This window comes from Mercenaria mercenaria, chromosome 15, assembly GCF_021730395.1.
Source record: "Mercenaria mercenaria strain notata chromosome 15, MADL_Memer_1, whole genome shotgun sequence".
Classification (NCBI taxonomy): Eukaryota; Metazoa; Mollusca; class Bivalvia; order Venerida; family Veneridae; genus Mercenaria; species Mercenaria mercenaria.
In genome coordinates, this window is record NC_069375.1 from 8760724 (window position 1) to 8787374 (window position 26651).

Here is a 26651-nt window from a genome sequence, read left to right on the forward strand (position 1 = left end):
TTGATGATATCTAGGTCGAGTTCGAAACTGGGTCACTTTGGATCAAAAACTAGGTCAGTAGATCTAAAAATAGAAAAACCTTGTGACCTCTCTAGAGGCCATATTTCTCAATGGATCTTCATGAAAATTGGTCAGAATGTTAACCTTGATGATATCTAGATCAAGTTTGAAACTGGGTCACGTGGGGTCAAAAACTAGGTCAGTAGATCTAAAAATAGAAGAACCTTGTGACCTCTCTAGAGGCCATATTTTTCATGAGATCTTCATGAAAATTAGTGAGAATGTTCACCTTGATGATATCTAGGTGATGTTCGAAACTGGGTCAAGTGGGTTCAAAAACTAGGTCAGTAGGTCTAAAAATAGAAAAACCTTGTGACCTTTCTAGAGGCCATATTTTTCAATGGGTCTTCATGAAAATTGGTCAGAATGTTCACCTTGATGATATCTGGGTCAAGTTTGAAACTGGGTCACGTGCGGTCAAAAACTAGGTCAGTAGGTCTGAAAATAGAAAAACTTTGTGACCTCTCTAGAGGCCATATTTTTCATGGGATCTTTATGAAAATTGGTCAGAATGTTCACCTTGATGATATCTAGGTCAGGTTCAAAACTTGGTCACGTGCAGTCAATAACTAGGTCAGTAGATCTGAAAAAAGAAAAACCTTGTGACCTCTATAGAGGCCATATTTTTCAAGAGATCTTCATGAAAATTGGTCAGAATGTTCATCTTGATGATATCTAGGTCAAGTTCGAAACTCGGTTAGGTGCGATCAAAAACTAGGTCAGTAGGTCTAAAAATAGAAAAATCTTGTGATGTCACTAGAGGCCATATTTCTCAATGGATCTTCATGAAGATTGATGAGAATGTTCAGCTTGATGATATCTAGGTCAAGTTGGTAACTGGGTCATGTGCTGTCAAAAACTAGGTCAGTAGGTCGAAAAATAGAAGAACCTTGTGACCTCTCTAGAGGCCATATTTTTCACGAGATCTTCATGAAAATTGGTGAGAATGTTCACCTTGATGATATTTAGGTCAGGTTTAAAAGTGGGTCACGTGCCTTCAAAAGCTAGGTCATTAGGTCAAATAATAGAAAAACCTTGTGACCTCTCTAGAGGTCATATTTTTCAATGGATCTTCATGAAAATTGGTCAGAATTTTTTATCTTGATGATATCTAGGTCACATGTGCTCAAAAACTAGGTCACTTTGTCAAATAATAGAAATAACCACATCATACTCTGTTCAACACTGGGTCATGTGGGGATAGGTGAGCGATTCAGGACCATCATGGTCCTGTTGTTACATAAAATTTCAGGTTAAGGTTATGCACTTTCACTCTGTCTCTGTTATTACCAAACAGATTTGATTCAAACTTTAAACAGTTGTTCCACATAATCATCCACATCATATGACACAAGACAACTCTTGCACCAATATTTTTTATAATTATCCCCCTTTTTCTTAAAATTTCAGGTTAAAGTTTTGATGCACTTCCACTTTATCTCTGTTATTATTAAATGGATTGATTTGATTCAAACTTAGAATAGTTGTACCACATCATCACCAACATCATATGATACAAGGGCCATAACTCTTGCACCATTATTTCATGAATTACACCCCCTTTTTAGCTCGACTATTCGAAGAATAGTCTAGCTATTCTACTCACCCTGGCATCGGCGTCGGCGTCACACCTTGGTTAAGTTTTTGCATGCAAGTACATACAGCTATCATTTAAAGGCATATAGCTTTGAAACTTATTTATTTTTTTTCTAGGTCAATTACCAACCTCACTGGGTCAAGTTCCATAACTCTAACATGTATTTTGAGCAAATTATGCCCCCTTTTGGACTAAGAAAATTCTGGTTAAAGTTTTACATGCAAGTTACTATCTCCAAAACTAATGCAGATATTGAATTGAAACTTCACATGTGTCTTCGGGGTTATAAAACTAGTTGATAGCAGCAAGTCCCATAACTCTGACCTTCATTTTGGCCAAATTATGCCCCCTTTTGTACTTAGAAAATTTTGGTTTAAGTTTTACGTGCAAGTACATACAGCTATTACTAAAAGGCATATAGATTTGAAACTTATTTTTTCTTTTTCTAGATCAATTACCTACCTCACTGGGTCAAGTCCCATAACTCTGACATGTATTTTGGCCAAATTATGCCCCCTTTTGGACTTAGAAAATTCTGGTTAAAGTTTTGCGTGCAAGTACATACAGCTATTACTGAAAGGCATATTGATTTGAAACTTATTTTTTCTTTTTCTAGATCAATTACCTACCTCACTGGGTCAAGTCCCATAACTCTGACATGTATTTTGAGCAAATTATGCCCCCTTTTGGACTTAGAAAATCCTGGTTAAAGTTTTACATGCAAGTTACTATCTCCAAAACTAATGCAGATATTAAATTGAAACTTCACATGTGTCTTCGGGGTTGTAAAACTAGTTGATAGAATCAAGTCCCATAACTCTGACATGTATTTTGGGCAAATTATGCCCCCTTTCGGACTGAGAAAATCCTGGTTAAAGTTTTGCGTGCAAGTACATACAGCTATTACCAAAAGGCATATAGCTTTGAAACTTATTTATTCTTTTTCTAGGTCAGTTACCAACCTCACTGGGTCAAGTTCCATAACTCTTAACACGTATTTTGAGCAAATTATGCCCCTTTTTGGACTTAGAAAATTCTGGTTAAAGTTTTACATGCAAGTTACTATCTCCAAAACTAATGCAGATATGGAATTGAAACTTAACATGTTTCTTCGGGGTTATTAAACTAGTTGATAGCATCAAGTCCCATAACTCTGATATGCATTTTGGTCAAATTATGTCCCGTTTCGAACTTAAAACTCTTTTGATATTTAACATTTTGTGTAATAATTTCCTGCTTCTGTGACAATATTTCGAATAGTCGAGCTTGGCTGTCTTACGGACAGCTCTTGTTTCTTAGAATTTCAGGTTAATTGTGGTGCACTTCCACTATATCTGTCTTTACTTAATGAATTTGATTAAAACTTAAATCAGTTTTTCCAGATCATCATCCTCATTATATGACACAAGGTCAGTAACTCTAGCACAAATATTTTATTAGTTATATCTGCTTTTTACTTGGAATTTCAGTTTGATTTTGATGTGTTTTATGTCTCTGTTGATACTAAATGGATTTAATCAAACTTTAAATGGTTGTGCCACAACATTACTCACATAATATTACACAAGTTCGATAATGCTGGCACCAGTACTTTCTGAGTTATGCCCTCTTTTTACTAATAGAATTTCCGGTTCAAGTTATGATACACTTTTACTGTATCTACAGTATTACTAAAAGATTTGATTCCAACTTAAATACTTGTTCCAAATTATTAGCCGCATGATATCACATAGTGCATTACTTTTGCAGAAGTTTTCCATGAATTATGTTTCTTTTATACTGATTTAATGTTTTGAGACTTAAGCTATTGTCCAATATCTTCATCAAACACTCCAATGACAACTCCAGCTTCCTCAGATGTGCCCAGTTTCACTATCCAGCATGCTGTCACCTGTGACAGTTCTTGTTTTCACTGGTATCAGTTTGGTTAAATCAAATGAAAGTGTGTTTGTCAAACTGAACTATTGTACCATTTTTTTTGTGTGAAGATATTCTGATTTTACACTAGTCTGGCTACTGACTAGATATATTTTTTCCTTTTCACTGAGAAGACAAGGGGCATAATTGTACAAAATTTGAATAGCATCAGGAGTTATCTCCAGTGAACAAATCATAGGCTGGTATTACACAAAAGGAAACATAATTATATGTGTGCTGTGTTGTCTTTCAGGTGACTGAGACTGTGTCTCCAGTTGAAGATACTGAACCTTCCATACAAGCATCTTCCAGCCTGTCAACAAGTCTAACTGTCGACCAATCAGAAGCAAGCAGTATTAAAGAGGGGTAGGTCAAGAAATGAATAATGTTCAAATATTTTCTAGTGATTACCAGAGAATCATTAAGTGAAATAGGTTTATTGATACAGTGTTTAGCTATTCCATTAGACAGTCGGGTTACAGTTGAGATAAGAATATTGTCATTCTCATTCTGTTATTTATTTTTCATGAGAAAAAGAAATGAATTGAATTGAATGTGAATGGCCTGCTTTAATTATTCATTACAAGAAAACTACAAACAATACAATTTTAGTTCATTAAGCTAGTCACAAGGGGAATGTTTATCATGTTGCCCATCTGACCTCAGTGCTTAGAGGTGAACATACACAAAGGATATCAATATTTATTCAAAATTGATATTTACAACAATTTTCTTAATTTTAAATAGTTCATCTTTTAGGGTTTTTTTGGCCAAAGTAATTTAGAAACAAAAATTAGTATTTCTGCCTGAAACTCAGTGGTTATGACAGTATCTTTGTATTCATATGAGCTGCGCCATGAGAAAACCAACATAGTGCATTTGCAACCAGCATGGATCCGGACCAGCCTGCGCATCTATGCAGTCTGATCAGGATCCATGCTGTTCGCTTTCAAAGCCTATTGCAATGAGAGAAACCATTAGTGAACAGCATGGATCCTGACCAGACTGCGCGGATGTGCAGGCTGGTCTGGATCCATGCTGGTCGGGATCCATGCTGGTCGCAAACGCACTATGTTGGTTTTCTCATGGTGTGGCTCATATGTGTATTTCTTCCTTTCCTGTCATCTAAACATATTATAGAGGTGTATGCCAATTTCTGCCATTCTGTTTGCCAGTCTGGTTTTGTCTGAAATATCTGACAAAGAAAAGCTTCAGATCCATTTAACAACCTTCTGTAAAATAATATATGGCATCTGTCTGGCCTTCCAAATATGCCCTTTGTACCCTGAGATATTCTAGTGATACAACATTTTAATGTGCGTTGTGTATGGAATTTGCTGAGTAATTGATTCTTGAAGTTGCCTGTAGGCGGTATAGGCAGTATGTTATATATAGATTGAAAATTGTTCTGAAGTTCAGACTGTATTACTTCTGTGACTGTTTGGGTGAGGGATAAATAACTACATCATTTGTCAACTCATTGCAAAAAATGGTAAAATTTGTGACTTCTATGACTTCAATATTGCCACTGTTGAGGTGAAGGACTTGGAATAGATACAGCATTTCCTAATTTAATGCAATATTGGGAAAATTTGCTTCTTCAATGACTTCAAAGACTGGAATAGTAAAACAGCATTTGTCACCTTTTTTTTTTTTTTTTTTTTTTTTTTTGATTTAACATCGCACCGACACATGATAGGTCATATGCCGACTTTCCAGCTTTAATGGTGGAGGAAGACCACAGGTGCCCCTCCATGCATTATTTCATCACGAGCGGGCACCTGGGTAGAACCACTGACCTTCCGTAAGCCAGCTGGATGGCTTCCTCACATGAAGAATTCAACACCCCGAGTGAGGCTCGAACCCACATCGATGAGGGGCAAGTGATTTGAAGTCAGTGACCTTAACCACTCGGCCACGGAGGTCACCTCTTGCAGAAAGTGGGAAAATTTGAACTTCTTTGACTTCAATATTACCGGGTTTGGGATGAAGGTGTTTTTTTTTATGAAATCTAGGTAAAGTTCAAAACTGGTTCAGCTACGATTAAAAGTCTTTTCGTTTCAGTGATTCTGGATTCAGATCTTGATTACATAATAGAAGCAACATTTTTTACCAGATCTTCATGTAATTTTCTCAGAGTGTATGTCTATAAAATCTGAATGAAGCTCAAAATTAGGCTAGCTAGAGTCAAAGACTAGGTTACTGGGCAAAATTATTGAAAAAATTTAGTAATCTGCTTGATTTACATCCATGGGTAATGAAATCTAGGTCACATGGGGAAGGAGCAAGGTCAGGGTAGTGATGCAAGGCCATCACAGCAGTCTTGTATCATCCAAACCATGTTCTTAACTGATATTTGTATTGTTTGATTCATTTTCAATAGTGTCCCTGGATAGTGTTACAGTTCTAGTTTGTTTAAAAAAAATAGTGACAATTTTCCTATATGAATCAGTGGGGGAGAGCAAATGTTTTCAGACATAAAATTACTGTCATTTGTCAACATTAACATTGTCAAGGGAGTGAACTCTCAACATCTTTTGTTCTACATGCTAAGCTGCCTGGGTGGATGCTATGTCTTGGTACTGTAAATTATTTTTCTTTCTCAGTTATGTATGTAATGTTCCTCTGAACTGTTTGTCATGAAAAAGGGTGTCTGGTGTAATAAAATGTACTGTGTTGCATTTTCAGAACATCTTCATCAACACAAATAGAGCCTAGTTTTAGTGAAATACAAGGGACCAGTCAAACAGAACAGTATTTGAGTGAATCTGTGACACAGTCTACATCAATTATCCACTCTGACGTGGTTTTAGATAAACCAGCTGATGATATTGAAACAGATAGTGAGAAAAGGTAAATGCAAAATTGCAAGCCTCGTGATTATACAGCTGTCAGACCATTGTAGTTATTTCATCTAAATAGATTGTCTTATTTCAGTTTTAGATAGTTTTTAGCTCCAATGTTCGAAGTTTTTAGATAGTTTTTAGTTCCACTGTTCGAAGTTTTTAGATAGTTTTTAGCTCCACTGTTAGGAAATAAGTTTTAGATAGTTTTTAGCTCCACTGTTCGGAAATAAGTTTTAGATAGTTTTTAGCTCCAATATTCGAGACAGTCCGAGCTGTGGCGTACTTGTTCCCCTCCAGGAGCCACCCGACCGGGGTTCCTGAGGCGAAACCCTTGCGGGACGGATGACAGACAGGTGATTCTGGTTTAAAGTGAGAGTTAGATAGTTTTTAGCTCCACTATTCGAGGAATAGACTGAGCTGTTGTACTCACCCTGGCATCGGCGTCACACCTTGGTAAAAGTTTTGCATACATATAGCTATCATTTAAAGGCATATAGCTTTGAAACTTACTTTCTAGGACAATTACCAACCTCACTGGGTCAAGTCCCATAACTCTGACATGTATTTTGGCCAGATTTTGCCCTCTTTTAGACTGAAAATCCTGGTCAAAGTTTTGCATGCAAGAGACTACCTCAAAAACTAAAAATGCAAATATTGAATTGAAACTTAACATGTGTCTTCAGGGTTATAAAACTAGGTGTAAGCATCCAGTCCCATAACTCTGACATGTATTTTGCAAAATTATATCCCCTTTTGACGTTAAAAAGTTCAGGTTAAAGTTTTGCATGGAAGTTAGTATCTCCGAAAATAATGCAGATACTGGATTAAAACTCTTTATTCTTGCTTCTGGAACAATAAATTGAATAATTGAGCATTGACTGTCTTACGGAGGTTCAGTAAGTTTGTCAAGTTAAAAAATGGCGATATATTACTGACATTGATGACTATTATTAATAGGTTATCACCATTCTTTGATAAAAGTAAACAAAATCAAGTGAGGGATAAATAGTATTTTTGTATATACTGGTATTCTTATTGAACTATTTTACATACTGTGAAATCCAGGCTTGTGCCTAATTATAATTATAATTTATTTAATTATAATTAATTAACAAATTTGAAATAATTGAAAGTAATTAATAATTGAGACAAAACTCATTATTGTAATTAATTAATTATTGACTCAAATTTGACCAATAATAATTACTGTCAATTAAATCTAATTAAGAAATAATAAGAAATAATAAGTTCCACAGAGTGGTTTATCGTAGAATAACCCGTCTTTTGAGTTCTTATGCGTAAGAATATATCACGAAGGCCGTAGGTCTGAGTGATATATCATTTCGCATAAGAACGAAAAACTAGGGTTGTTCTATGATAAATCACAATTGGGAACTTGTTATTTCGATTCTAACACGACATACTAGTATCAACAGTGTTAGAAAAAATAGTAACTACTTTTTACAACCGTGCTACACACTTGTATCGGATGACGTCATTGCATGCGAGTGGTTTATTGCAGAATAACCCGAGATAGATTTTGCTGTACATGTATGTAGGTTATTCGCTAGTCGTGTTAGAATTATTCTTAATTATTGTGCATGCCCCTCACCGCTGTGGGTTCGAATCCCCGCCGGAGACATAGAATCTTTCATGTGAGGAAGCCATCCAGCTGGCTTGCAGAAGGTCGGTGGTTCTACCCAGGTGCCCGCTCAGGCCTGAAATAATGTCCGAAGGGGCACCTGGGTCTTCCTCCACCATTAAAGCTGGAAAGTCGCCATATGACCTAATTGTGTCGGTGTGACTTAAAATCCAACAAATAAATAAATAAATATAATTATTGTGCATCAGCTGTTAGTGCTCAAGTAAAATTTCACACTGTAAAGCAGTCACAGGGATCGAATTTAACGGTCGCTAACTCGCAAAATTCGAGTAAGAATAAAAAAATGCGAGTAGAAAATCATGGCACTCGAATATTTTTGCGATCACGTTCGATAATCGGGGAATTCGCTCAAACTGTCCTTTTCTCTTTAAAAACTCCTTTCGGGCAGTTAATTTACCGATAATCACATGACTGCTTCTAGACGCTTGTCGCTTTATACAAAAGTAATTATCGGATATGTAAGTAAGCGTCTAGGCAATATTTGTTTTCATTTTGGACGTCTGTAATTTGCAAAATTCTGTGAAAATGGAGAGGAAATAACATGTTTCTTGGTGCAAAAAAGCCCGCGGAGCTCGAAAATGCTAGCAACACTACCGTGACCTGAGAAAAACTTAAAAGATCAACGTCAAGCCAAAAGTCCAAAGAATCATTGAGTACTTTGGTTTGTATCGTACTTTCAAAACCAGAAAGTCCCAAGCCTGTCCGGACTGTGAACTTTTATATGAAACCAAACAACAACAAAACAACTTGAATTTAGCACGTAAACAGCTTTTAAATAATTGCTAGTGGAACCCATCATTTTGCTAGTGGAAAAAAATGGCACTAGCAAAAATTTGCTAGTTGGAAAAAAAGTTAAATTCGATCCCTGAGTCATAGTTTATACCTATTGTCTCCAAATAACAAGGTGTCAACACCTTTTGTATTCTTTCACCACTTACAGCTTTAAGGTGCATTTTTGGTCTGTAATAACTTTGTGGTTGCTACACAAAAGCTGTCATTTGCATTATTTTTAGCTCACCTGTCACATAGTGACAAGGTGAGCTTTTGTGATCGCGCGAACGTCCGTCCGTTCGTGCGTGTGTAAACTTTTGCTTGTGACCACTCTAGAGGTTACATTTTTCATGGGATCTTTATGAAAGTTGGTCAGAATGTTCACCTTGATGATATCTAGGTCAAGTTCAAAACTGGGTCACGTGCGGTCAAAAACTAGGTCAGTAGGTCTAAAAATAGAAAAACCTTGTGACCTCTCTAGAGGCCATATTTTTCAATGGATCTTCATGATTATTGGTGAGAATGTTCACCTTGATGATATCTAGGTCAAGTTCAAAACTGGGCCACGTCCGGTCCAAAACTAGGTCAGTAGATCAAATAATAGAAAAACCTTGTGACCTCTCTAGAGGTCATATTTTTCATGGGATCTGCATGAAAAATGGTCAGAATGTTCATCTTGATGATATCTAGATCAAGCTCGAAACTGGGTCACGTCCAGTCCAAAACTAGGTCAGTAGGTCAAATAATAGAAAATCCTTGTGACCTCTGTAGAGGCCGTATTTTTCATGGAATGTTCATCTTGATGATATCTAGATCAGTTACGAAACTGGGTAAACTGCGGTCAAAAACTAGGTCAGTAGATCAAATAATAGAAAATCCTTGTGACCTCTAGAGAGGTCATATTTTTCATGGAATCTGCATGAAAATTGGTCATAATGTTCATCTTGATGATATCTAGGTCAGCTTCGAAACTGGGTCACGTCCGGTCCAAAACTAGGTCAGTAGGTCAAATAATAGAAAAACCTTGTGACCTCTCTAGAGGTCATATTTTTCAAGGGATCTGCATGAAAATTGGTCAGAATGTTCATCTTGATAATATCTAGGTCAGGTTGTTAACTGGGTCACATGCGGTCATAAACTAGGTCAGTAGGTCAAATAATAAAAATCCTTGTGACCACTCTAGAGGCCATATTTTTCATGGGATCTGTATGAAAGTTGGTCTGAATGTTCATCTTGATGATATCTAGGTCAAGCTTGAAACCGGGTCAACTGCGGTCAAAAACTAGGTCAGTAGGTCTAAACATAGAAAAACCTTTTGACCTCTCTAGAGGCCATATTTTTCAACGGATCTTCATGAAAATTGGTGAGAATGTTCACCTTGATGATATCTAGATCAAATTCGAAACTGGGTCACGTGCGGTCAAAAACTAGGTCAGTAGGTCTAAAAATAGAAAAACCTTGTGACCTGTCTGGAGGCCATATTTTTCATGAGGTCTTCATGAAAATTGGTGAGAATGTTCACCTTGATGATATCTAGGTCAAGTACAAAACTGGGTCACATGCCTTTAAAAACTAGGTCATTATGTAAAATAATAGCAAAACCTTGTGACCTCTCTAGAGGCCATATTTTTCAATGGATCTTCATAAAAATTGGTCAGAATTTTTATCTTGATGATATCTAGGTCAAGTTCAGAACTAGGTCACATGAGCTCAAAAACTAGGTCACTATGTCAAATAATAGAAAAAACAACGTCATACTCAGTTCATGTGGGAACAGGTGAGCGATTCAGGACCATCATGGTCCTCTTGTTCTTTAGAACTTGTCTGCATTGAAACATTTTGTTTTGCCGAAAGATACCAGTGGAAATTTTAAGACATGATTTGATTAAAATTAATTATAATTAATTACTTGTCCTGAATAATTGTAATTAATTAATTATTTGTCCCAAAAACCAAGTAATTAATTGTAATTTAATTGATAAGATTGTCAAAATAATTGTAATCAATTAATTATTTTATAAAATAATCAGGCACAACCCTGGTGAAATCTTCATTAATTTTATTCATTGGGGACTATTTTTAGGGATGTGTTATTTTATCAATCCATGAATTAAATCCAGACAAACAAACAAGTTTTTGTTTATTTTATCTTTCGAATTGGAAGTGTATAAATTAATCACTGCGGGGAATCACATGATCAAAATAACCTCAAAACCAAAATAAAAATATGAATAATATGGGATAATATTGAAAAACCTTTTGCTGTAAATTTAAAATATAGCCTGTTATATGCCAACCTACATGTATCCTAAAACTACATAGATTTCAATCACAATAACCTTTTGATTATCTGGAACACTTCAAGAAACTGATACTTATTATTTTCCTTAGTGTTTGTAATGACAAGATATCTATCATTATTGTCAACTACATGATAATTTAACAGTTTTCATAAGTCACATGATAGGCTATGTTTAAATTTCATATCTTATCATGACACAGGAAATTTTTTCATGTTCTTCAAAATATAACTTTGGTTTAGAGATTATTTTGATCATGAGATTCCCCACAGTGTTTATGTCCTCATAAAATTGCCAGTTTTTACCAGAACTACAATGTTTAATGCCTGTGATATAAAATGGTTTTGCAGTATACAATTTCTGTTCAGGGTTCCAGCATTTATATGGATGAAACATTTGCAACAAAAGGATGTTTCTTTCTCAACAACAATTGTTGTAAAAAATAATGCCAGGTAACCCCCATACACATTAACTGGTCCCCCAATTTTAATTCATATCCTGCTAATACTCACAAGTATGGCTTTCACTGTACTTGATTTGAAAAAATATCTCACCTTGACCCAGATGTTTTTGTCATGTGTCTCGAAAGCTTTGTAAATAAATGAAAATGATGGTACAATGTTTATTTTGCTCTTTAAAAAATCGAGTCATGTTTGATTTGCAGTGATTTTTAAAAACGTGTGTCTAATTTAGGACAGTTTGCATAAGATAATTTGTTTAATATATTATAATAATGATTTTACCATTCATACCTTTGTAATTAAATACTGATTAAATGTCATTGACAGTACAATGAAATTAATGTCATGTATAAATCTGCAGTTACTTTTTAGCTCACCTGAATACGAAGTGCTCATGGTGAGCTATTGTGATAGCTCAGTGTCCGGCATCTGGCCTTACGTTGTACATTGTCCATCCAGACTTTTATGGATGTTCCTTGGATGGTCCTCTTACAAAGTTGATCGAACAGTTAGGCTTGGTTGCAAATAAAAATAGAAAAAAAATTTCAAACGATATCCTCTCCTAAGCCGCTAATCTGATTTTAAAACAATTTCACACAAATGGTTCTTGTATGACCCTCCACCCAGATGGTTCAAATTATTCCAATCCGTCAAAAACATGTACTGCCAATGGATGTGGTCACTTTTCCATATATGTATATCTTGGAAACTTTAAAAATCTTCTTGTCAGAAACAGCAGGCTCAGTTTAAAATAATTTTACACAAATATGCCTTTGGTGACCCTTTATGAAGATAGTTCAAATTATTCTGATTTGTCAAAAACATGGCCTCTAAGGGGCATGGTCATATTCCCCAGTATAGTGGAACCATAAAAAATCACATTGTCAGAAATTGCTAGCCCTTTACGAAGATTGTAAAAATGTATTATTTCAAAATAATTTCACAGACATTTTCCTTTCATAATTATCTTCCAAAACTGTTCAAGCAAGAAGTGTAACTTGGGTGAGTGATCTAGGGCCATCATGGCTCTCTGTCAAATACCTGAAATATAATAATACAGGTTTAAATTCCAAATTGAAACTTAGTAATTGTATTATAGACACAAGCATATTAGTTTTAAGATATGTCACTTTATAAGCAAATTGTTCTTAATTTCAAGGAATGTGAAATTGGTTAAAAATGGTATTTTGTTAAAGTGGCCTTGGAGGTAATCTTACTGCGATACAAATTAATAAGATCACATTTAGATACAGTAAAGTTACTTAGAAGGAGTAAAGCATCTGTGATGCTTTTGAAATGAGATTTTACACATTTTATTACGAGCTGCTAATTTTGGCTCCATTATTCAAGAATATGGAAGCGTCTTGTTCTCACCCACTGCTGGCACTTCTGTAACCATTGCTTTCTAATTCTAGGTCAATAACCAACCTCACAGGATCAAGTCCTATAACTCTGACATGTATGCCCCCTTTTGGACTTAGAAAATCCTGGTAAAAGTTTTGCATCCAAGTTTCTTTCTCCAGAACTAATGCAGATATTGATATGAAACCTCACTTGTGTTTTCAGGGTTATTAAGATATGTAATGACATCAAGGACATGTATTTTGGGCAATTTATGCCCCTTTTTGGACTTAGAAAATCCTAAATAAAGTTTTGCATGAAGTTACTATCTCCAGAACTAATGTAGATACTGGATTGAAACTCTATAAATATTTTAACATTTAGGGTAATATTCCTGCTTCTGGGACAGTTACAATGTGAATAGTCGAGCATTCTCTTGTTTAAATGGTTGTATCAGGATTCAGAAAACATGTGATGAAACAAAACAGGCAGATTTCATTCAATGGTTTTAACATCTGCAAAGTAATTAAACAGTATTTTAATCAACCAATCGGGTTGTCCTATTTAATTTGATTTTACTATTTTAGCTAACATCTATTATTGCCACAAATATTTCATTAGATTTAAAAAAAAATTGTTTGGCAATGGAAAATGGGCAGAAAGACTGCTTGTTCTTTACAGGCTTACAGGTCATACGTGAAAATGAAAGTTTTTTCTAGTTAATGTATGTATGTATGTTAAAAGGAAACAAACCCAGTCTTAATTCATTTGTGATATTGTGATTTCTTCATACTTCCGGCAGGTGTTATTTTCCTACCAGTTACAGAAAATACCAGACACCACTTCCTGTAGAAAGTACTATAATGTTAACTTGTAGTTGACTGCAGTGACAATGCAAGGTCAGATTTTAGCTTTTGAAAGGATATGCCTACTTTTGATTACATTAGCGTAGTATAGCAAAGCTGCATAGGTCTGACCCTCCTCAGTTGTGTGTCTCGGCGATATATGGCCATTTTGTGTTGATTCGCCGTAAAACCCAGCTCACTCACTCACTCCTCAGTTGTGCTCTCTCCCTTTCTATAGTCCATATCTGATGTAGAATTACTTGAATGACCAACGCTCTTGAAACCAAGGTAAATTGAAGGAAAGTTCTCTGAACCAAATTCTGTTTATTAACAAATTGCTATATTTGCAGGTATTACAAGAAATACTCATATAACAGAAAGCTAACCATTATCACATGACAGTTTAAATATCCTATATACATAAACAAGTTTCATAATTATTAGAGATGGGAACGAATACTGAAATCAGTATTCGAATATTCGGTTTTCCATATTCGAATGTATTCGAATATTCGGTTTGTTTTATTGGAAGCTTTAAATTCTTATTAAGTGATTGGCATATACACAATGTATTCCTTTGTCAAAAGTGTGAATCATCGTATGTAATAAGGCCTAAACATTTTTTTGTTTCGAGTACCTAACCCTATCTAGTTAAACCTGCCGACACTTGCGTTTGTTTCACGATTCTATCAGTATAATCATAAACATATTCAAATAATTCAGTGTTTTAGCTTCAAAATGATACAAAAAAATAAAATAGATTATAATTTAGACCGTCGCAACTTTAGCTAAAAAAGCAGGTCGTCGCATTTAAGCATATGTCGCGCTGTTGTATTTCCGCCACCATTTTGAAAATTTTCAATCGGCGTGTAAAAAGCAAGTAAGGCAGACTTAAATCTCCTTCAACATGATCTTATGCATCAATCATATGTTACTTCTTGCTTTATTATAAACTACATCAAAATTTATTTCAAATACGGCCAATTGCGGATGAAAAGCCGTTTCTGCGGATGGTCTGAAATGTCGTACAAAATATTGTTAAAAGATTGACAATATCTACAAGTTTGGTATTGTTTTCGAAAATAAATAAATTCTAAAACTTCTTACACAAAACAGGCGCCAATAAAAATGAACAAAAATTAAAAAGGTATCACATTTACGCCTTGTGCAAACTGTTAATCTGCAACGATGACCCCAGCTTATTATGCATTGCAATTTTCTTGTTAACTGGACGTCTTTTGATACGCTATAAACAAACACGACAGAACAAACGGTTTTATTCAGTAGAATTAGCATGCTTATATTGCCCAAAATCAATGATACTTGTTTTGAAAAAAAAAAAAAAGAATAATTTATGAATATTCGAATTTGATTTTCATATTCGAATATTAGACGGATTTCATAAATATTCGTTCCCATCCCATTATAATAATATATACATAAAAAGCACAGTGAGCACAGTTTATTGAGATGTACAACCCTACGCTATATTTTGCTCAATATGCCATCTGAAAATCCTGGGGAGAACCTTGTTGAGAAACTAGTATATTACTTTAAGCAAAATGCTATTTTATGTTTTCAAGTGACGTTATACATTTCTTTGTTTCCAGTGTTGAAGACCAAATACAAGTACCAGTTCCTGTAGAACAGTCTGATAATGATGTAGCAGATGGTGCTGAGGTCAAGGTCACTGAAAAGCTCCAGGACACTGTAACAGAAGAAGAGACAGAACCAAGCCAAAATGCTACACAGTTTAAGGTAGATCAAAATTTAGTGCTTTTACAAAATGTAAATTCAGTCAGTTCATAATTATGTTGTAATGTTATATAGACATGCATGTTTTGAGGTTTTTTGATGTACAATTTACACAAAATTAAACTAACAGGCAAGTCACTACTAAATTTGAGAAAATTATGTCAGTATTATTGTGACCAAAAAAGTCATCTAAGTTAAACTGAAGGCTTGACACAATATCATATATTTCATTCAATATCAAGAAAATTTGAAAGAAAATAATGAAATCTGATCACTTACCAGTCTGATATGCACCAGTAGTGGCTGTGAGTAGACAGTATTTCATCATGATGTTTCTACTACAATACTGTTTTGGAAAAAATAGATAAGAGGTACTTTGGACCAAGATTTCATTTTGTAGTTTCAACAAAAATAGTCCTTGAAAAAGTAAAAAAAGTACTTGAAAAGTAATTTTGTGTCAGAATTTCTGTAAAAAGTATGCCTGGGGCCAGGCATTTGAGGTCTCAAACTTTAACTCACATGAACTCTCACTACATATGGTTTGAAACCTTACCTAAGATGTAGAAGTCCTTATTAGAAAGGTTTCCATTTGGCTTGCGGAAGGTTGGTGGCTCTACCAAGCTTCCTGCTCTTGCCTAAAATTATGTTTGAATGTGCACCTAGGGGTCTACCAGTAAAGCTGGGAAATCAGCTTATAAAGTGTGATTTAAAGCTGCAGAAATTAAATCAAACCCTTGATAAAGAATTGTAAACTATGTTACATTTGCAACTGATACAAACACAGAATATGGTTGTTTTTGTATTCATTAAAATATACTGCATAAACAGATGTTCAAAATTTACACTATGTTGATAAATATGTTTATATCAGAATTGTATTTATTAGTTTAGTACAGGTAGCATATATAGCTTATGACATGACAAAACATATAAAAGTCTGTTAAATAATGAGATTAATGATTTCATGATGACATTGTAATAAATCCAAAGTCTGAGTATTGGACCTGTGGAAAAAATCAGTATTGGCCTAGGGCCAATATAAGCCAGAATTAATTTGAATGCAGATATATTAATAGTAAAAACTGATATATTTACTTTAATCACATAATAACGGCTGTTTCAGGTGCAGGATGACGTTAGAGAGGAAACTGTTACCCTTCCACCACAGAAACAGTCATCTACGCCTCCTGTAGGCGAGCCTGGAGCAGATAGTGAGGTAGCTGAAGTTACTAGTGAAGAAAAACAGGAAGAGGAGGGGCTTACATTCAATGAATGGACACAGAAAGTTCTAGCTGAAGCTGAGAAAGGCAAACTTGAAGGTAATCATATATATTCCTATTTTCATCAGTTTTGCAAAACTAAGAGATGCAGAGGAAGGGGTTTAACCATGGTCTCTTTACAGGAATGCTCCTGAATTCACATTTTTAGCTCACCTGAGCAATGCTCAGGTGAGTTTTTCTGATCGCTCAATGTCCGGCGTCCATCTGTCGTCTGGCGTCTGTTGTCTGTCCGTCAACATTTAGCTTGTGTACGCGATAGAGGCTGTATTTTTCAACTGATCTTCATGAATTTGGTCAGAATGATTAGCTTGATGAAATCTAGGCCGAGTTCGAAAATTGGTCATTTGGGGTCAAAAACTAGGTCACTAGGTCAAATCAAGGAAAAACCTTGTGTATGTGATAGAGGCTGTATTTTTCAATTCATTTTCATGAATTATGGTCAGATTGATTACCTTGATGAGATTTAGGCCAAGTTCGAAAATGGGTCATCGTGGGTCAAAAACTAGGACACTAGGTCAAATCAAAGAAAAACTTTATGTATGCGATAGAGGCTGTATTTTTCAACTGATCTTAATGAAATTTGGTCAGAATGATAACCTTGATAAAATCTAGGCCAGGTTCGAAAATGGGTCATCTGGGGTCAAAATCTAGATCACTAGGTCAAATCAAAGAAAAACATTGTGTATGCGATAGAGGCGGTATTTTTCAATTGATCTTCATGAATTATGGTCAGATTGATAACCTTGATGAAATCTAGGTCAGATATGGGTCATCCGGGGTCAAAAACTAGGTCACTGTGTTTAATCAAAGAAAAACCTTGTGTATGCGATAGGGGCTGCATTTTACATCGGATCTTCATGAAATTTAATCAGAATGTTTGCCTATATGAAATATAGGTGGAGTTTGAATAAGGGTCATCTAGGGTCAAAAACTAGGTCACCTGGTCAAATTAAAGAAAAACCTTGGGTGCGCAATAGGGGCTGCATTTTACACAGGATATTCATAAAATTTAGCCAGAATGATTGCCTTGACGAAGTTTAGGTCAAGCTAGAATATGGGTCATCTGTGGTCAAAAGCTAGGTCACTAAGTCAAATCAAAGAAAAACCTTGTGTATGCAATAAAAACTATTTTTCAACTGATCTTAATGAAATTTGGTCAAATTGATAACCTTGATGAAATTAAGGTCAAGTTTGAATATGGGTCATCTGGGGTCAAAAACTAGGTCACTAGGACAAATAAAAAAAATATATTGTGTATGCGATAGAGGCTGTATTTTTCCGTTGATGTTGATGAAATTTAATCAGAATGATTGCCTTGATCAAATCTAGGTCAAATTCGAATGTAGGTCATCTTGGCTCTAAAACTAGGTCACTTGGTCAAATTGAAAAAAATGCTTGTTTACACTTAAGAGACCACATTTTTGGTCCAATCTTAATGAAAATTGGTTAGAATATTTGTGAGTATCCTAAAGTTCAAGGTCATTTGGATCAAGTATTGCAATAGTGCTGATTAAAGTTTTATAGCAGGCTTCAAATTCCATGGTATTTTCTTAACTACAACCCCTATAGTCATGAAACCTCACATGAAGATTTTCATTAAATTATAAAATCACAATTTCAGCTAAAGATGACACACAGAATGTCCAGTTGCCTCCTGTGAAACAAAGGAAGAAGAAGAATTATGCATCTCAGGAATGCGGGGCCAAAATTCTTGCCAGTAATCCAGAGGCTTCCAGTCCTAAATCTGTTCTTAACTCAAATAGGGATGAATACATGAACAACCCGTGCAAAGCTAAAAAATGGTAAGATTAAGTTCTGAAAACATTTGAGTGAGATTGACTTACTGCATACATCTACAAAAAGCCACACACCTTTACTATTCCTGGATGACTAATTCACTTGGATTTTACCTCAGTTCAATACAAGTGAACAAAAGAAATTCCCATTCATTCTGTCTTTGAAAATTTTAAGCCGCATGAAAGAGGTCAGACTTGAAATTTCATACTTTCAAAATTAAATGACCACAGTTTTCTAAGGATGTTTTTTGACATAAGGAAAGTACTTTGAAGGACAATTTTTGATGTAAGGAAAGTCCTTTGAAGCACAATTTGAAGCACAATTTTTGACACAAGGAAAGGACTTTGAAGGTCATTGTGATCCTCAACTCTTGTTCTATGTATGGATGTTTTTATTAATTATAAAGAAAAAGCCTCTGGTATTAAAACTTGTTTTGTTGACCAGTCTCAAAATTCTATGTTGTGATTGGTCAGTTTCAAAATTTATCTCAGAATCAACTAATCAGGCAATTTGAATTGTAAGATTGGTCAGACTCAGTTCCAGAAATTTACTGATACCATCTTATATCAGTAAGTAGCTACACTGTTGTTAAGACAGCATTTAATCCAACAATCAGAACAAACAAGGATGGTTCGCAATTTCAGATACTTTCCTTACTCAAATGGCATCTACAGTATGAGTGAATATGCAAAACCACCTATATTAAGCAGCCAAGGGATTGACAAGATCTTGCTACTTAAGGCACTTAGCTGTTTAAACAATTTCGAATTAGAACTGAAAGTCAATTTGCGAAGTTAACTAAACAGCTGCTTGAGGCAAGTGCTACTAAATACAGATGGTTGCTAATGCAAATTGAACTGTATGTATATTTTGAACTTAACAGTTTTCTCATATGTACACTTATGTTGCGTTTCTCTGCAGGTTTGTATTAGAGTTATGTGAACCAATACAGGCACATTCCGTGGATATAGCCAGTCTAGAATTGTTCTCATCACAACCTAAAAAGTTCAAGCTGTTTCTAAGTGATAGGTAAAATCTTGAATTCTCTAACTTGTTTAAAAGTTTAAATATCTGTATTATTGTTATGTGTTCTAAAATACTTTAAACTGATGATCCTGGCCTATATTTTAAGATAAGTTTTGACATGTAATGTGTCAGCAGAAAATCCTAAACATGGGTTAAGTAGTTCAAGTTCTACAAGTTCTATTAGTTTGATTGTTTTACCAGTTATTTTTATATGCAAATATTATCTCTCACATTTTAACTCTTAAAGGCTTTTAATTGTTTTAAGAATGCATTAGTGATGACACAATGTTTTTAGATTTGTATAAAAGATATCATAAATTTGCCTCTGTCAGAAAGAAACTGAACTCATTTGGACAATAGATTTTATAATAGGATGTTTTATTTTACAGATATCCAACAAAAGACTGGAAATTGGCTGGAGAATTCACTACAAAAGATGAACGTTCTATCCAGACATTCACACTTACTGAAGCTGAAGATTATTTTGCTAAATTTGTACGTGTAGAACTTACAGAGCATTATGGGAGTGAACACTTCTGTCCTCTAACAATATTCAGGTAAACAAATTTTTTCTGATATGTTGAAGTCAGCAAGTGAAAATGCTGATAGCTCTGATTTCAAGCTGAGGCCTTTTGTCAGTGATGATGATAATAATGATGGTATTAATGACAGAATGCAATCATTCCCTTTAAGTGATGTTGATACCTGGTGTAGTCCTAGGAAGATAACATTTTTCTGTGGTTGATAATTTCTCATATTTACCAAAATCTGAAGGTCACAATTTTATTATTAAATCCAGCAAACCAAAGGTTACATGTGGTAAGGTTTCAGAATTTTGCCGCAGTTGGTAAATTTTGCTGTTATTAAGATCTTTAATTGTATCTGATGTTACATTTTATGACATCAGAATGTTAAGACTCTCACTTCTGAAGGTCAGTATATATTTTTGCCTCCACCTTTCAGTATCACTTAACATGTGACTGTATTGAAACCAATGGTAATGACTACAGATATTGTTTTAATGCATATTATTATGGTTATGATTGTGATAATTATGAAGAAAATGATTGATTTTCAGAATGTTGGTGCTGCTGTAAGAATATGATGATTGATTTTCAGTGTCGGGTATTTCTTTAAGATGATGATGATGATTGATTTTCAGTGTTGGGTATGTCTTTAAGATGATGAGGATGATTGATTTTCAGAATGTTGGTATTGCTATAAGATGATGACTGATTTTCAGAGTATTGGTATTGCTGTAAGATGATGATGATGATTGAGTTTCAGAGTATTGGTATTGATGTAAGATAATGATGATGATTGAGTTTCAGAGAGTTTGGTATTGCTCAGGGGTTCCACTAGACCCGAAAACCCAAGAGTCCCAGGACCCTTGGGCCCAAATTTTGAAGGGTCCTTTTCCAAAATACAGGAGTCCTGTCCCAACACGTCAATATACTTTACTATATTTTTTTATTCAGTAATACGTAGATCTTTACCTAAGAAAACAATAAACCCAAGATCATGTTACAGTATAATAAAAATGTCAGTCTCCGGTTATATAGTCTCATATTGTAAACTAATATTTATCAAAATTCATGTTATTTTATTTAGGTTTTTCTTCAATATTTCATTTCATTTTTAATAACAGAACACTGCTATAACACTCTAAGAAAAATGTATCCAAAATATACTATCCGAATACTGTTACACTTTCAGAATGTCATCGGAAAGTAGTTTTTGCTCAGTTTATTTGGCAAACTAAGCTAAATCAGCGATAGTTCCTCAAATAATGATGCTACTTATCATAAAAAACTGCATTGAAAGTCAGGTTTTTTTTTAAGAATTTTGGAAATATGCATATGACATCGGGTGTAATTAGACCCGTGAACGGACATTCTAAACTTATTTTTGCTTTCGAAATTCATCAAAATTTGTGAAGTTTCTTGTTGAAATTACGATATGATCACTAAACAATGCTCTAATTTAAAGTTGGCATGAAAAAATCTTGCAGGGCACTTTTCGCATGCTCGGTAATCAGCTGCTTACGATAATTTAATAATTGGCGCCTTTTTTGACAGTCAAAGGATTCGCTTTATCAATTAATTTCAACACTTCATTGATTTCTTGTTACCTATGTGCACTCGCCGTGACGTAACTTGCTGATAAAAAGTCAGCGAGGCATGTCTACAGGAGAAAGGGCGGGATTTAGCAGAGATCAAAGGCAGGAGAGCATGACCGCGAGTGTTTATTTTGAATACACGTGTCTATCGTGGAAATAGTTTTACTGAAGGAAATTAATGATAAGAGAAAGGATTATCAAAGGAAAATGCCCCCGGGTCCCGAAGGACGCACAGGCAAGTATTCTGCCGGGTCCTTTGAGCGTCTTTTGAAAATCTCCCGGGTCCGGACCCGGGGTCCCGGGTCAAATGGAACCCCTGATTGCTGTAAGATGATGATGATTGATTTTCAGAATATTGGTATAGCTGTAAGAAGATGATGATGATGATTGATTTTCAGTATATTGGTATTGCTGTTTGATGATGATGATTGATTTTCAGGATTTCGGTGTTGCTGTAAGATGATTGATTCTCAGAGTGTTGATATTGCTGTAAGATTATGATGGCTGATTTTTAGCTCATCTGATTTTTTGAAAAAAAATTATGAGTTATTGTCATCACTTGATCGGTGTTGGCGTCGACGTCGGCGTTGCCTGGTTAAGTTTTTATGTTTAGGTCAGCTTTTCTCCTAAACTATCAAAGGTATTGCTTTGAAACTTGGAACACTTGTTAACCATTAATAGCTGACCCTGTACAGCAAGAAACATAACTCCATCCTGCTTTTTGCAAGAATTATGGCCCCTTTTGGACTTAGAAAATATCAGATTTCTTGGTTAAGTTTTATGTTTAGGTCAACTTTTCTCCTAAACTATTCAAGCAATTGCTTTGAAACTTGCAACAGTTGTTCACCATCATAAGCTGACTGTGTACATCAAGAAACATAACTCCATCCTGCTTTTTGCAAGAATTATGGCCCTTTTTGGACTTAGAAAATCATGGGTAGGACAATTTTTCTATTATACAAAAAAAAATCAGATGAGCGTCAGCATCCGCAAGGCGGTGCTCTTGTTAGAATGTTGATATTGCTGTAAGATGATGATGGTTGATTTTCAGAATGTTGGTAGTGCTGTTAGATGATGATTGATTTTCAGAATGTTAATATTGCTGTTAGATGATGATGGTTGATTTTTAGAATGCTGGTTATTGCTGTAAGATGATGATTGATTTTCAGGAAATTGGTATTAATGTAAGATGATGATGATTGATTTTCAGGATGTTGGGTATAGCTGTAGTTGACTACGAGATTGATCATCATGATTTAAATGTAGATGATGATGATGATGACAGTGATAATGATGAAAATGTAGGGAGTGATACTGAAGCAGGATCTAAAAACCTGTTTACAAGTGCTAAAGGTATGTTTTTATTCTTTACCATCTTTATAAGTTTTATTAGTGTTCTCCGCCCAGATTTAGGGCTATATTTATCCAGGGTCATTTCAAGGGACACATTCATGGATGTTTAAAGCAAAAAATTAACAACAAAGATGACATTCAAGGTGGCATTATCTGATCATTTATCAATATTTTACGTAAAAATTATAGTTCCTCAGTAAGAATTGTGGAGAAGTGAAAGTGAAAAGTTGCATCATTTATTCAATTAAACGAGTGCCTTAGCTGACCAAACAATATATTGTATGCAATTACTTAATTCTTCAAATAGGTGTATATATTTTCCTTTTATTTCAGATACTGTGATTAATATTGTAAAGAAAGTGCTAAATGTTGAGTCGGAAGAGGAACAACTAATCCACAGTAAGTTGAAGCCTAGTCTCTCACTGTAATTAGGTCCCTCAGTTTGTTGCAAAATGGACATGGCTACACTAGTACAGAAATAAAGTACAGTTATTTTGGCTTATTCTGTCTGTGGGGTACTGTGCACACTGACATACTTAAATACACAAAACATGTGTCACATAATCTGGAATCAAACAGTTTACAGTCATTATTGTGTATGTTAACCGTTTCATTCAGGAAGAGAATATATTTACTAAACTTCAAACAGTAGGTCACCTTTATTTTATTACTCAAAATAAAAACCAATTATCTCATACAACACTCTTTATTCATCAAGAATATGCATTGATACTTACAACGATAGTTAAACATACGCATGATACATTTTGTAATAATTTAATTAAATTCAGTAAAAGTATGTTGACAATATTGGGAGTTGATCGGCCGCTCATGACTCAACAAGGGTCTCACCGTGTAGAGTCGTTAAAAGCACAGCAAAATCCGTCGACCAAGAGGAGAACAGACGCACCAACCCAAGGCTTGCAAAAACAACGCAACTGCGCAATCCATCGAACTTCGAATTGTGAATCCAACCCAGCCCGGGTGTCACCGGGATGCGGTCAAATGCACAACCCTAGCCAATGTAAAGCGAGGCAATATAACACAACGGACCACAAGGCAAAGCAATGCAAGACACTTTGTACTTTGTAACAGGTATCACTCAAACAACGCAAAGTAACGCAAGACACTTTGTACTTTGTAACAGGTGTCACTCAAAGGCAAAGCAACACAAGACACTTTGCACTTTATAACAGGTATCACTCAAATGCAAACACACAACAATTTCAATTGAACGTCGAGCTACCATTCCACCCATTTCGGGTTTCACCGAGAATGAGCGAAACCGCAACACGAGTCAATGAAAGGCAAGGCAAGGCAAGGCAAAGTGACACCACTGAGAGCAACGCAACATACGCAACACACGCAACACTAGGAATCGCCAAGTACTAGGGCAAAACCTTTTACTACCCAGTTAACACAAACTGGTAAACATGATACCCCAAAGTACGCAACTTGAATGCAAACATACAGACACCGTATCCGCTCACCTCACGGCCGACAGAATTTTACCGCCAACATATTATGAGCGACAATATCCATCAAGCCAGTTTTATAGATAAACACCTTTTACTTATAGTATTATGACAAGATGAAGAAAAACTAATATTAAGGTCTATCAAATGTCACAGTTAAAAAGCCAGTGTCCTACATAATAATTGTTACCACAAATAATAGCAGAATTTTCTTAGAGATATCCAACTGTGAACACAAAGTTTTTAAGTTCACATAAAATAATATTTACGACAGTCAATACTTCCTATAATTATTTTCCTGTCCTTGAATTTCATGTCAATACGACACATTTAACTTAAAAAGTGAAACTTATTCTAATAATTTTATTACTTCACTATTGTCTTCTTGTACATTTAGTTTATATATTTTAATATTAGAAATACGTATATTAATATCAATCAACTATCCCGTGCCTTTTTAAAGAAGTATAAAATCTTTCAAATTATACTGGAGAGTCTTATACAAATATAGTCACGCCCATGCTAAACCGTTTTCTTAAATAACAAAATTTATATACACTGCATCAAAATGTCTCAGTTTTTTCTTCATAACACGGTATGAACATCTCACATTTGGAAGTCCTTGGTCACGTAACAAGATGACATCTAGCCCCGTCATACATTTTGATGGCTGGATGTGTTATCTCCTGCAGTGTTATTGCTCTCCGGTATATCACCCTCATCAATTTACTTTGGCACGGTTTAACCCTGCAATTGTAAGTAAAAAGACGGCAGTACCTAACAACTCAGTCGTCAAGACCGGGTGGACAATAGCAATTAACTTGAACTAGAACATCAACGTTAGCTATTGTTAAATAGATGGACTTTATGCAAATTTCCTTTACAACTTTGAACCAATTTCATAAAACATTCCACAGATGATGTAAAATCAACATAAATAGATCAGTAAAGTGTATATAAAATACTGACAGAGTATTCTGGCAAGTTGTTAAAACTACAATACTAGCCCGAAATTAAAGATGCAAAGCTCTATGTTTCGAAAGTTTCCTATAAATACAGGGTGTGGCGGGCGGGTAGTTTTGACGTTACCGACGGTGTAGCTAGCAAAATGTGAGAGAACTGCACGAGATTATTGGTATTTATATTATATCGACTGGGTACCAGTGTCAATAGGAACCAGTTCAGATCAGCCAAGTGTAACAATATCGATGACACGTTTATCTACGAAAACAGACGACAATTTAATAAACTAGCAGACGGTAATTAACGAGCAACAATTTGAGAAAAAATAAATTAAATTATTTTAATTCTAAAATAATTTCCTTTATATGCCACTTTCATACCTTGCCACTTAAAAAAATGCTGAATGTAAAATACTTTAAGAGTGCTTGGAATTAGTCGACAAATAATGTGTGACAAAAGCACAGACATGACATCAGGATTCATTGAAATTGACCTATTTCTTTACTGCAATACTGGATAATTTAGGTGTTTATTCTTCAGCCTGCTGGCAGCGAGTGATTGTGCCTTTGCAACCAGTGCAGAACAAGATCAGTCTGCAAGTCCGTGCAGGCTGGTCATGGTCTGCACTGTTGGCTATTCAGTCAGTAAATTTTCAGTGAGGACCCCATATTGAATGGACCAGTACAGTTTAGAATGTAGCAGAGTAAAGGTTAAAAAGGAAGTGAAAATTAACAAAATTTCATATATTTCATGAAAGTGTGTAAAACAAAATTTATTATTAGGTGCTCAGAATAGGCTGACAGCTCTTTTTCTTGCTGTGAAAGTCTTGATTTTATAAGACACATCAAGACAAGAAATTATAGGTTAAAATTTCAGTTGTAAAACAAGTTTGTTATCGCAAAATACTGAAGTCTATCATAAGAATGACCAACAACATTTTGAGGGGAAAATCCCTGTTTCAGAATAAGTTTATCAAACAGAGGTTCCTATATAGAATCCACGAACACTGGGTAGAGATTACTGATTCCTGCAAACAAAAACAACATAAAAACAACTGAAAAATTGTTTAAAATATTATTAAA

General features: G+C 35.0%; 1 protein-coding gene across 3 annotated transcripts in view; it reads left to right on the forward strand.

The window, feature by feature from the left end:
• Positions 1-26651, forward strand: part of LOC123546047 (SUN domain-containing ossification factor-like) — a 67667-nt gene that overhangs the window by 18849 nt on the left and 22167 nt on the right. For all 3 annotated transcript variants that reach the window (XM_045332249.2, XM_045332241.2, XM_045332236.2), the window contains 9 exons: positions 3828-3940; positions 6263-6427; positions 15412-15559; positions 16680-16875; positions 18458-18638; positions 19555-19662; positions 20049-20216; positions 22989-23131; positions 23465-23530. In XM_045332249.2, the coding sequence (XP_045188184.2) occupies positions 3828-3940; positions 6263-6427; positions 15412-15559; positions 16680-16875; positions 18458-18638; positions 19555-19662; positions 20049-20216; positions 22989-23131; positions 23465-23530 (1288 nt within the window). The remainder of the gene's footprint in view (positions 1-3827; positions 3941-6262; positions 6428-15411; positions 15560-16679; positions 16876-18457; positions 18639-19554; positions 19663-20048; positions 20217-22988; positions 23132-23464; positions 23531-26651) is intronic.